At 41.1% G+C, this 13,104-nt stretch overlaps 1 protein-coding gene across 1 annotated transcript in view; it reads left to right on the top strand.

The window, feature by feature from the left end:
- The window catches only part of LOC139449541 (anoctamin-7-like), a 50,391-nt gene that overhangs the window by 23,612 nt on the left and 13,675 nt on the right, over positions 1 to 13,104 (top strand). The window contains exons 7-19 of the mRNA XM_071230978.1: positions 1,350 to 1,403; positions 2,455 to 2,549; positions 3,761 to 3,882; positions 4,301 to 4,390; positions 4,973 to 5,128; positions 5,332 to 5,368; positions 5,584 to 5,693; positions 7,085 to 7,221; positions 8,561 to 8,759; positions 9,850 to 9,979; positions 11,220 to 11,353; positions 11,752 to 11,832; positions 12,937 to 13,016. Coding sequence (XP_071087079.1) covers positions 1,350 to 1,403; positions 2,455 to 2,549; positions 3,761 to 3,882; positions 4,301 to 4,390; positions 4,973 to 5,128; positions 5,332 to 5,368; positions 5,584 to 5,693; positions 7,085 to 7,221; positions 8,561 to 8,759; positions 9,850 to 9,979; positions 11,220 to 11,353; positions 11,752 to 11,832; positions 12,937 to 13,016 — 1,425 coding nt within the window. The remainder of the gene's footprint in view (positions 1 to 1,349; positions 1,404 to 2,454; positions 2,550 to 3,760; positions 3,883 to 4,300; positions 4,391 to 4,972; positions 5,129 to 5,331; positions 5,369 to 5,583; positions 5,694 to 7,084; positions 7,222 to 8,560; positions 8,760 to 9,849; positions 9,980 to 11,219; positions 11,354 to 11,751; positions 11,833 to 12,936; positions 13,017 to 13,104) is intronic.

Here is a 13,104-nt window from a genome sequence, read left to right as displayed (position 1 = left end):
AAGCCTTGTTATCCCCCGCCACGAAATGGGTCGGGGGATATGGGAACATTTCATCCATCCAACTGTCCGTCCTCCAGTCCGTCTGCTTCTCAAAGGGGACAAATTTTCTCAAAAACTATTTAATGAAATGTTACACACTGATATAACTGATCATAATCTTAAATGAGTTCCAAAAATTGTTGTCTTAAAGTAATTTTTTACAGAGTTATGGCCCTTGTTCCATGCTTTTCTACTTAGTGCATACTGTGTGAAATGGGGACAGGTTTTCTCAGAAACTGAAATTACATGTATGAAAGATTGCATGTTTATATAAGAGATACTTGTTAAGGCTGAGTTTTGAAAATTGGTGCCATAAATGAGTTATGGCCCTTGTTCCATGCTTTTCCAATATGTGCATATTGTCTGCAATGGGAACAAGTTTACTCGAAAAAGTCCATGACGTTTGCATGCGTATATCTATGAGATACTTGAAAAATTTTTTTTCCAGAGTTACTTCCCTTGCTACATGTTTTTAGATTTTGAGCAAACACTGTTATGGCCCTTGATCCATGTTGATCCATGTTATTTTACAAAGTGCATAGTGTCTGCAATCGGGACAATTTTTCACAGAAACTACTGAACTTAGCCTATCTAAGAGATGCTTATCATGACTGAGTTCAAGAATTGGAGCTATAAATTATTTTTTCTACAGAAGAGGTTGTTTGTATTAATTTCACATTTGATCATTTTTTTTTATGGCAAAGCAACCCTAGTGCTTCATAAGGCTTTTGAAGGACTCATTTTTTGTAGTTTATATTAACTACTATATGAACAAACAAAATTGTAATGTGACCCATGGTGGGGGATAGTGATAACGCTGTTTTCTTGTGACTGTTGTCCTTGTGAAATATCTGTTATAAGTTGAGACTGACTATTCCCTCTGTGAACCACTTTAAACATTATGTCACCAGCATTGGCCACACAATGAAAAAATTTGACAGTCAATCAGAATAGCTGCCATTTAGATGTTTTTTTACGCCCTCAGCAATATTCCAGCTGTATGATGGTGGTCTGTAAATAATGATTGACAACATTAGCATCAATCTATTCAATTGGGATACGATGACATGCATTAACCAAGTCATTGAGCCTGACCATCTGATCAGTGTGATATGCGTTGCTTGCTGAATTCTAATGCAGAATCTTCACAGATCAACCTGTCCTTTAGAGCTTTGGAAACTCTTTTCTTAATAATTATAGATAAAGGAAATTTGGAACAGATTTTTAAAGACTATTCTGAGATTAACAGGTTTAAATGTTGTTAATAATTTGTATCATAACATGTACTGTACTCAGTCTCTCATTTTCAGCATTAGTAAGAACGAAAGCAGCGCGACTCAAAGCAATGCTACGTTGGTGGAAGAGTGAGTATCTACTTGTATTCAGGATCTTCAGTGTCAGGAGTTTCAAAACTCCTCCATCAAACACGAAATCTACCATTGTAGCTCTGTGGAAGAGATGCTTGAGAGTCAGATATCGATATCAGTCAATACTTCCTTAGTCTGTAGTTTTCAGAGTTTTATCACTCCAGGACCAAAGGCCCAAGTAAGCTTATGGCATGTGTTGTCCAAGGCTTCGAGGTCTGCTTATGTCTTCTGTAGTTGTAATTGTGTTGAGATGTACATGTAGTAAGATATCAATGTAGACATTTGCTATTTTAAATATTTCTTTTTACATGAAGCACACCAAGAAAGAATTACTAAATTTATGTTTTGCTGTTATCATTCATTGATCATCAATTGATTTTTTAACCATTTCTCACCACTGCTGTTGCCACGGTAACTGTACATGCTGTAGAACTAATGTTGCCACGGTGACTGTACATGCTGTAGAACTAATGTTCCCATGATGACTGTACATGCTGTAGAACTTATGTTGCCACGGTGACTGTACATGATGTAGAACTAATGTTGCCACGGTGACTGTACATGCTGTAGAACTAATGTTGCCCCGGTGACTGTACATGATGTAGAACTAATGTTGCCATGGTGACTGTACATGCTGTGGAACTAATGTTGCCATGGTGACTGTACATGCTGTAGAACTAATGTTGCCATGGTGACTGTACATGCTGTAAAACTAATGTTGCCACGGTGACTGTACATGCTGTAGAACTATTGTTGCCACATTGACTGTACATGCTGTAGAACTAATGTTGCCACGGTGATTGTACATGCTGTAGAACTAATGTTGCCCCGGTGACTGTACATGCTGTAGAACTAATGTTGCCATGGTGACTGTACATGCTGTAAAACTAATGTTGCCATGGTGACTGTACATGCTGTAAAACTAATGTTGCCATGGTGACTGTACATGCTGTAAAACTAATATTGCCCCGGTGACTGTACATGCTGTAGAACTAATGTTGCCACGGTGACTGTACATGCTGTGGAATAAAGGTGTGTTTTGTTGCAGACTGAAGACCAAGGTGACTGATGTCCTGAACATCATTAAGCAGGCCTTTGACAATGACGTGACTCCTTTCTTTGCCCTCCTCATATGTTTGTGGGGTAAGGCCTTATATAGACTAACTAGTCTTGTAGTACTCTCTGTGTGTGTGTGTGTGTGTGTGTGTGTGTGTGTGTGTGTGTGTGTGTGTGTGTGTGTGTGTGTGTGTGGTTCTTCAAATGTGGACATTCTGGCTGATTGGCAGTCCTGTTGTTAATACATACACCCGGGTATTGTTTGTCTGCATGTATGTACAAGTTGCTTGTGTTATAAAAAGTATTTAGAAAATGACCAACAAGGCATATGGAGTGAATTTACCTATGTGTAAAGAAATTGAGAATGGACACAAATGATTTGCACTGTGAGTATGTCCAATGCAAAAGAAAAGGGTATGCTATTTCTAGTCTGATTAGAAACACAATCAAATACAATCAAACACAATCAAATACAATCAAACACAATCAAGTACAATCAAACACAATCAAACACAATAAAATACAATCAAACAATAAAATACGAGCATTACAATCAAACCTAATCAAGTACAATAAACACCATCAAACACAATCAAAGTTTAGAGAATCCAGATTTGTTTCACTCCATCACAGAGTTGCTATTCCAACAAGGGAACGTCCACAAGGCATCCCCCCTTTCTGATGTTGTTGGTACAGCAGTCACCCATGTTTCGTGCCAAGGAGACCAAACGTTATCGACTGCCTCCGTGGTCTAGTGGTAGAGCGTCCACCCGGAGAGCGGATGGTCCGGAGTTCGATCCCTGGCTGCGTCATACCAAAAGACATTAAAAGATGGTACTTGTTGTTACCCTGTCTGGGGCTCGGCATTAAGGAGCTAAAGCAAGGACTGGTCAGCTCGGAGACAGTATACTGTGTCTGCGTGGGGTATTCATGTTAAACTGCGACATGGTATCTCAGTGGGCTAGCACTATAAATCGACATCAATCCAGTCTAGTACAAGCAGCCACACACACACACACGTGTGCATGCACGTCGCTATATAAGTGCAATAATCTTGGACGCAACGTTAAACCCAATCTAACCTAATCAAACGTTATCACTGAGATCACCACCTATTATGATTTTGCCGCTGCTTGAAGTCAATTCAATTTTTGTTCTCTGAAAGGCATGAAACTTAAAATGATGAACAAAACAAGTTTTTTTTAGACCCATAAACACAATTTCTTTTGGAATATTTATAATATTCAAACCGGATTCCATGGCATTTTCTGATACGCTATGTTTATGTCTGTTGCTAGGCACTGTGTTTCTGGAGTTGTGGAAGAGGAAGGTTGCACGTCTTGCCTACGAGTGGGATGTTGATGACTTTGAAGCATCAGAGCCTGATCGGCCTCAGTTCTTTGGCACTAAAGTCAAACCTGTGAGTATTTCACTTGATTTCAGAAGTAACATCTAGTTTGTAACACGCTGCAAAAATTGTAAAATTTGTCTGTTACTAAAAATGTCAAAAGTATATTTGATTCTTATTTCAAATGTAGAACATGTGAAATAAAAACTGTTTCTTCAGTTGTTTATATTTGATTTTTATGCAACAGACACCTACCCGATACATTTAGTATTGATCCCAAGTTAACAAAAGATTTCTTGTTACCATGCATTTTCCCTTCAGCAAACGCAGACCAACCTACAGTTGCTTCCCTTGAATTTATAGTGTCTTCCCATGCAGATTCTGATAGAATGTAAAGTGTGTGAAGATTTGACCAGACAGTAATCAGCGAGGGTCAGTTTGATCCTAGGTAAAGTTATGAATATCTGCAGGTGATTGTCTTGTGTTGCAGGATCCTGTGACCAATGAGGAAACGTGGTTCTATCCCCTCAAACGCCAGCTGCTCAAGTTCACCACGTCAGCTTCTGTTCTTATCTTTATGGTAAATATACATCTTCAGCAAACAAACTTACCAGCCAGAAGCCTGTGACAGCTTGTTTCAGGGTTGATGCTGAGATGAAACAAGCTTCCATCATCTCCATCACTGTCAATATCACAAGTTTTGGAGCTGAACTGAAAACAATTCCCTTTAAAAGATCATATGACAAAGCACCTCTGAGCAGCTACAGAAATACCGATTTTATTATTATTTTTATTATTACTATTGTTGTTGTCACTCTTTCACACCACCACACACACACACACCACTCACGTACAGACACACCACTCACTCATGCACGCATGCACGCACACACACACTCTCTCACACCACCACACACACCACTAACTCTCGCACACCACCACACACACCACTCACTCATGCACACATCCACACACCACTCACTCAAGCCACACACACACCTTGGATGCGAAGTTAAACCCCATTTCATCTCATGCTGAAATTACACAGGTTCAATTCCCTAAGTGAGTACTGTGTGTGAAGCTCATTTCCGGTATCCCCGGGATATTGATGGAATATTGCTAAAACCCTTGTAAAACCAAACACTTTATGTCTGTTGTGTAGATCTCTGTGGTGTTGATCAGTGTGACGGGCGTCATCATCTACCGGGTCATCATGGACGTCGACCTATGTCCCGGCCTCACTGGGACTGAGTGCCTTCTCCTCACAACCGTTGTGTCTTCTATCCTCAATGCTATCTCCATCCTACTGCTTGGCAAGGTACGTCTTATGGCCCCAATATGGTCAGCGAGCTCACTCTTGCAGCATACCTTCACGTACGGAAACCATCAGGCCAAAGTTTTATTTTAGTAAAAAAAAGTAACCAATTTTTTTATGACCAATTACCTTGGGTAGGATGAAATTAAAAAAAATGTGAAAGTTTGCAATAATTTCATTTACAAATTTTGCCTTTTATTTCGCAGTTTTATGACAAGCTGGCAGTATGGCTGACTGACTGGGGTAAGGAGAGTCTTTGTCAAAATTACCTATAAACTGATTTAGATCTACAGCTTTTAATAACAAATCATACACTAGCAGATTAAGCTTTATCCAAATAACTTTTCGATGGTTATGAACAGGAAAAGAAATATACAACCAGTAATCAGAGAATGTTATTCTAACATTATTGTCGTGTAACCATGGTAACTACACTTGTGTATTTGTTGCTGTTTCAGAGAACCACCGGACCCAGACTCGGTATGATGATGCCCTGATCATCAAGCTCTTTGCCTTCCAGTTTGTCAACAGTTTCGCTTCCTGTTTCTATATTGCCTTCTTTCGAGGGGTGAGTATTGATACTTTCGTTCAGTCCCATCAGGGGTTTGGGGAAGTGGGTGGTGGAGTGGGTGACCACTGATGTCCCATAGCTCTGTGCAGAGTTGTGTCCCTTACCCAGGGCCTGCTGGATGTGGGTTTGAATCCAAAATTTGCACTGATTATGATCCTTGGTGTTTGTGGTTGTGGGTTTCATCAATGCTCCCATCATCGGTGTCACTTGTGCTGCCACATTGTGGTCAGATGACATGACCTGACTGAAATACTGGTCAATATGTTCCGTGCACTTCTTAACCTACACTAAATAGTTAACAAGCGTATGCCTATTTTCACGTTTTGCGAAGCTGATAAAACCATTCCCTTGAAACAAAAATATGACAAATACATCTTCAAACTGAGAACATATTGGTATACACACATGTGTTTGGAGAGATAACTCGCACTATCGTGGGATTTGAATGATATCCAGGCACATTCTTGCAAAATAAGAATTTTGATGGGGGATGATTCACACACATATTAAAGCTATCATAGATTTTCAGTTAAGTAATTCGAGACCAATGGCTATTGAATGCAATCATAGATACAACGATACTTCAAAATACCTCAGTAAACATCCTTCATGAAGAACAGGTAGTTATCATCGCAGCCAATAAGAAGTTGTTAGGATCTACTTATGACAATATCGTCATTGTCCAATCACAATTCATTTCTGCTGTCAGCTTCACTGCACTGTTTTCATATGCGTGAATGTCAAGGGTAAATTATTCAAGTAGGTTATCCTAAGTGCATCCTAGATGCTCATATGTAAGTGCCTGTCCCAACCGATCCCCACTTTTCAATATGGGTGGGCGACCTCCCCTTTGTTGCTGTCCTAGACTGAGATGTGGTTTGAGGACAATTGATCTGTCGGGCTGGGATGGGTAACTCGGAAGGGTCATCAGTAGGACCTGGGTACCCACAAGATTACCCGTACCCATAGTTAGTCACATGATATATTGTTTAATGACAATAACAATAAAACTCTATGGTTACACTACAAGTTGCTAATATTCGTATTTCTTTCTGACTATGCACACATTCCTTCTGACTTTTATATGTTTGAGTAGGGATAAATCTTCAGCCAACTTCAGAATATTCACGATCAGATCATTCTATATGTGTATCTAAATAGTTTTGGCCAGGGCTCCGGAAAGACAGTTCCCAATCAGAATTTTGTACCCAACTCTTGAGAGCTACAGCGGGTACCTGGGTAGGGTCAGGTCCTAGGGGGTCGGGTACCCGGGTAGTAAATGTAGACCTGTCCCAGCCCTTATCCTTACACTTACTCCTGAATTCAGCCGAAATCAAATGCTTTCAAATGCTGTGTTGGTTTCTAAAATAATCTAAATTTCTTTTCAGCGTTTTTTCATCCTTAACCGTGGTGCAGATTACAAAGATAGTTGTGAGGGAACCTGCATGTCTCAACTCTCCTTCCAAGTTCTTGTCCTTATGCTTGTCAAACCCTTCCCCAAATTCTTCAAAGATATCATTCTTCCGTAAGTACTCAAATAGAACTTTGCTTTTGTACCATGAGTCTATATGTACCATTGTGAATTCTCCATCTAATTACAATCAGATCTTTGATGCTAATATAATACCCCTCTGCAAGAACATCTGACAACAACTCCATAGTAAGCAGAGATTTTTCTGGAGACAAATGGCATAAGAAAATTTTCATAATTTATCAACTTTCATAGGACACACTTTGGTATGTTTGCCAAATTGATAAATGTGTTTTTGAGATGATGGATCACAATCAGTGAATGTCCTAGAAAATGAACAGATCAGAAACCCTGGAAAGTCTCCTCCGGTGAACCCTGAGTGAACTTTGATCACCCAGTCTACACAAAAGATGTCAGGCTCTTGTACCAATCAGATGTGAACTTTATAAAACAATTCACGTTCATTTCTTTACTGGGGGCACGGGTGGCCCAGTCGTCTAAGGCGTCGCAATTCGCTGTGCCGAGTTGCGTCCCTTGGTCATGCCAGAAACCTATGATTGTGGGTTCGAATCCCGGTTCGCCCCTATTATGTTTCTAGGTTTGTCAGCACCATACCCGTGCTCGTGGGTTTCCCCGAAGTGGTAAACGTCTGAGACCTGCATCACTTCGGGCTTTCCTCCCACATTAAGCTGACACGCCGCGATATAACTGGAATACTGTTAAAAGCAGCGTTAAACCCCAACTCACTCACTCACTCATTTCTTTACTCCCTCAATACAGAAATTTTGACTTTAACTAAGAAAGCACACACCGAACGCAAATTTTCCTTTGATGGTTCTTCCTTTGGGTGTAGATGCAATGGTGCTCATAACTGACATGGTACATAAAATACCCACACCAATAAATGGCTTTGCCTTAGTTATTTATATGTGAAACTGGTTGTGTTCAGCTTGTTACGAGGTACAGAAATCAGATATGCTGGTCTGAATGCTGAAAACTAAACAAAAGAAATTCTGGAATGCCTAATAGATGTCCGAGATTGCATGGCTGTACTTCCCGCTGGCTATGAAAAGGCTTTGCGATTGAACCGAGAGATAGATGATGATTTGGGTGGAATCTGTCACACAGCCTGTAACTGTTGGTCAGAATATCCTGTGTTAACGTTTTCAAGGTTGAATGATTAGATAGCACATTCTGAATGTCATTTTCCCAATCTGGTATGCTACGGTTTGATTGGTCGGATGAGAGGTCGTTCTGATGTGACATGTAATGGGATTTTAATATGATTGATTAGAACATTCACCTGATGTGATCTCTTGTGGAGGTCCTGAGATCTTCATGCAAGAGGCTCACAATGGACTAAATCAGCACATCTATTACCGGAACTTTTCAGATTTCTTAAAATGCTCTGGCGAAAACGTCCATGTTGCCGCAAGACGAAGGTTGACGAGGTGTCTGCAGATAACAAGTCTGCTGGTAGTGAGGCCATGAAACACCAGAGTTTCCTGGAGAGGGAACGCCTTAAACCCACACTAGGAGACTTCACTCTCGGGGAGTACACCGAGAAGGTCATCCAGTATGGCTTCCTCATGGTGAGTGTCAAGGCCAGGTTTACAAGTGGCATGTTATTTTGGTAATAAAATACAATGAAACAGAATTATTTTCATCAAAATGCTAATAATAATGATGACTAAGTTTTAGCTCATCTGACTGTCAAGTGAGCTTATGTCATGGCTAGTTGTCTGTTGTCTGTCAGCCGGGTGATCGTCGGTCCTCATTTTATTTCTTCATTTTCCACATCTTCGGAAACTACAAGGCCAACTATAGAACTGAAACTTTGTATGAATGATCCCCACTATGGTGTCTCTGAAACTTGCTCACAGAATTCCAATATGACTTTAATGCTCTCATTGCTACTGTAGAACCCACTCGACAAGTGCATAGTCAAAGGACACTCCCAAATGAAACTCACAATAATTGTTTAACGAGTTGGCTTTGTGTATCATTTAAGTTATGTGTGAAATGCATAAATGCTCAACTTATGAAATATAACTTTCAGTAGTTGTTTTACCTCAAATAGAAAACATCATGAGTCAAGAAAGTATCAGAAAAATTTCTCAGCTCACAACCGGCCATTGTTGACTTTAGGCACTTCATGTTGAGCGGCACTTAGTCCGATATTTGCTTTATAACTTTATCATTTTTCACATTCGGTCATAATGTTTTGTTACTTGATGAAAAGAAAACATCCCAGTTCCTTAATTTCTAAAGATTAGCAACAGTACATATAGACATTTACTTACCTAAAGTGATTTATATGTTATACAGCCATAACTAGAACGCAATACATGTAATGACTTCAACTACTAACCTTTAATTACTGATCCTGTCTCTCACCCAATCACAGTGCAGTGTGATTTGTGCCCTGAAAAGTGCAGGGGTGAAAACAAAGGGTTTAAAAAGTAGGACACTGACATTTAAAACTAGCCAATCAAGAAGAGACATGGGCTGACACACTGATTGCCACCAAGCATTGCCATTAATTCTTCATAATTCAGGTGGCTACTATCCCAGATATTCCGAATGGCCTCAACTGTGGTGTTGGCAAGTATGCTATCTGTATGCTCTCTGATTGTGACCAATTCAGATGACTAGTACATGTTACCATGTCTTGCTGTGCAGCTGTTTGCGGCTTCCTTCCCCCTGGCCCCGCTGCTGGCGCTGATCACCAACCTCATCGACATCCGAGTAGATGCCAAGCGAATGCTGTGGTTCAACCGGAGACCTGTTGGCTTCATCGCTCAGGACATTGGTAAGTACAAGGATGATAAGCTGTAGGAAAAGTCATGGGTGCCGGTGTTGAAAGCGATTTTAGCGCTAAGGAGATTTAACTCCCATAACTTCACGTAGACATACAACAGTCTTAGCACTAAGCTTGTTTTGAATATCAGCCTCTGATACAGATAATACATGATACATGCAACTCTCCATTCAGTGGAACTGGAATGTTGTATTCTCTTTCAGATTAAATCCTCCTTGGGGCACTTATTGCATTTTCCTTGCTCAAGAAAATCTATATGACATAGTTGTAACCATTTTCCTTAATAAAAATGTAACCACACAAAAAACTTCGTTTTGGTATGATATACGACCACCCTTACGGGGCCTCACCCTCCACGGCGCGTGACGTCAGGGGGAGCAACTTTCACTTTCGTTATGTCATCTGGCTCAGACAGAGGCAAAAAGAGTATCAGATTATCGTTTGACAAGAACAATGGCAGACCAAACTGTATGTATGGTACATTTCTTTCATTGCAAAGGCGTAATACCTCGCATTGTAAAGTGATAGAGTTGTAATTATATGCCACGTGTATGGTACCTTTGAATTTGCCGTGGAGGATGAGGCCCCGTAAGGGTGGTCGTATATCATACCAAAACGAAGTTTTTTGTGTGGAAGGAAGGAAGATTTCATCCGAGAATTCATAACCTCTACAGGTTTGTAAAAATTTTAATATGAAGTTAGTTTGAATGTAGACGCTGCATCTATCCATATATTTTCCACATTTCAAATGTCCGTTTTTCTTCAAGGACTTTGTGTTTTGACAATCCGTCATTGTTATTTGATATGGTCACCTGTCGTCTAAGGTACTGCAATACGCGGGGCGGTCGGGTAGCATAGTGGTTAAAGCATTCGCTCCTCACGCTGAAGACCCGAGTTCGATTCCCGACATGGGTACAATGTGTGAAGCCCATTTCTGGTGTCTCCCCCCCCCCCCCCCCCCGTGATATTTTTGGAATATTGCTAAAAGCGGCGTAAAACCATACTCACTCACTCACTGCAATACGCTGCGCAGAGTTGCATCGCTTACGGGTGCCAGAAGTCCATGGCCATGGGGCCCAGATTGGCCCTGAATCTGTTTCTAGGTTTGTCAGCATCATATCCTTGCTCCAGGGCTTCACCATCTAAGGCCTGCATTCAGCTTTCCATCAAGCTCACACACTGTTCACAGCAGCATTGCAAACTCAATCACTTCTATATGTTATATTTGCAGGTATGTGGTATGACATCCTGACGTTTGTCAACTTCTGTGGTGTCCTGACGAACGCCTTCCTGATAGCCTTCACCTCCTCCTGGGGTTCGAACTTTGACCTTGTTGGGAAACTGTGGATCGTCATTGGCTTTGAAGTAAGAGTCATGATCATCTGTATCTTGTACCATGTTTGACTGTTATTTTGCATTTATTAAACCAACTTTTTCTACACACGGCCTAGTCATTGGAATTATTACATATTTATTGGCAAGTCAGAGCTGTTTTTAATGTGATCTAAGACCTGAAGTTTGCTGTGCAGAGTTATGTTCCTTTGATGCCAGGATCCGCTGGTCATAGATTCATCCTGATTATGATCCTGTGTTTGTCTGCACATACCTGTGCTCATGGGTTTCACCAAAGCAGCAAACATCTAAGAGCTGTGTCACTGCATCCTTCATTCAATATGTTGTCATGTCATGATCTAACACGGATACTGTTCAAAGCACTGTTAATCCCACTCACTTAACCATGTGTTGCCTCTTTATTCACCCAGCACATCGTGTTCGTCCTCAAGTACATCCTGGCCTACATGATACCGGACGTGCCCACAGAGGTCCGCCTCGCCATCAGACGTGTAAGTAACTCCAGTAGTCCTCTGGACAGGAGAGGTCCCTTAAGAAATATCATTAGATTTACTCCAACTAAATTTTTGGCAAAAATACCCATTATAGAATTAATGAAGGGCTTAGGATGGGGTTTTAGGGTGTAAAGGGTTCAGGTGCATATCAGGGTATCAGGGTTCAGGGTGGTATCAAAGTTCAGGATGGTATCAAAGTTCAGGATGGGTATCAGGGTATCAAGGTTCAGGGTGGTATCAGGATTCAGGTGGATATCAGGGTATCAAGGTTCAGGGTGGGTATCAAGGTTCAGGCTGGGTATCAGGATATCAAGGTTCAGGGTGGTATCAGGGTATCAAGGTTCAGGGTGGTATCAGTATTCCGGTGGATATCAGGGTATCAAGGTTCAGGGTGGGTATCAAGGTTCAGGGTGGGTATCAGGGTATCAAGGTTCAGGTGGGTATCAGGGTATCAAGGTTCAGGGTTCAGGGTATCAAGGGTATCAGGGTATCAAGGTTCAGGTGGGTATCAGGGTATCAAGGTTCAGGGTGGGTATCAAGGTTCAGGGTGGGTATCAGGGTATCAAGGTTCAGGTGGGTATCAGGGTATCAAGGTTCAGGGTATCAAGGGTATCAGGGTATCAAGGTTCAGAGTGGGTATCAGGGTATCAAGGTTCAGGGAGGGTATCAGGGTATCAAGGTTCAGGGTGGGTATCAGGGTATCAAGGTTCAGGGTGGGTATCAGGGTATCAAGGTTCAGAGTGGGTATCAGGGTATCAAGGTTCAGGGTGGTATCAGGATTCAGGTGGATATCAGGGTATCAAGGTTCAGGGTGGGTATCAGGTTGAGATGGGATCAGGGTCTCGAGGATTGAGGGTGGGGTCTCAGGATCTTATTAAGTGTGAGGGTGAGGTTTTCATGGTCATAGCTCTGCTCCAAAGTATAGGTGTAGGGAACGACTCTCTGGATCAGGTTGTTTTTGAACCAGCTGTACTGTAAGATTACCTCGATAACGGGAGATTAGGATGGAATTAATCAAAACTAGGAAAGAGATATTGATGCCTTGGAGGCTTTTTGCTCTCTTTCTAAAACTGTTTGATTCTCTCAAATGTTTAATTGCAGGAAAAGTACCAGATCGCCAAGAAATTGGAGGATGGCAAAAATATGAAAATGGATTTCACCCACCTGTATCCAGAGGCCAGGTAGAGTTCAGCTGTGTTACTGTCATACATGGTAGAAATATATGCAGTTGAGATCTTTTGTATGTCTTTTGAAATTTAATTCTGTACA

This window comes from Haliotis cracherodii, unplaced genomic scaffold, assembly GCF_022045235.1.
Source record: "Haliotis cracherodii isolate W230 unplaced genomic scaffold, xgHalCrac1.p SCAF_8, whole genome shotgun sequence".
Lineage (NCBI taxonomy): Eukaryota > Metazoa > Mollusca > Gastropoda > Lepetellida > Haliotidae > Haliotis > Haliotis cracherodii.
This window is presented reverse-complemented; position numbering and strand designations above follow the sequence as displayed.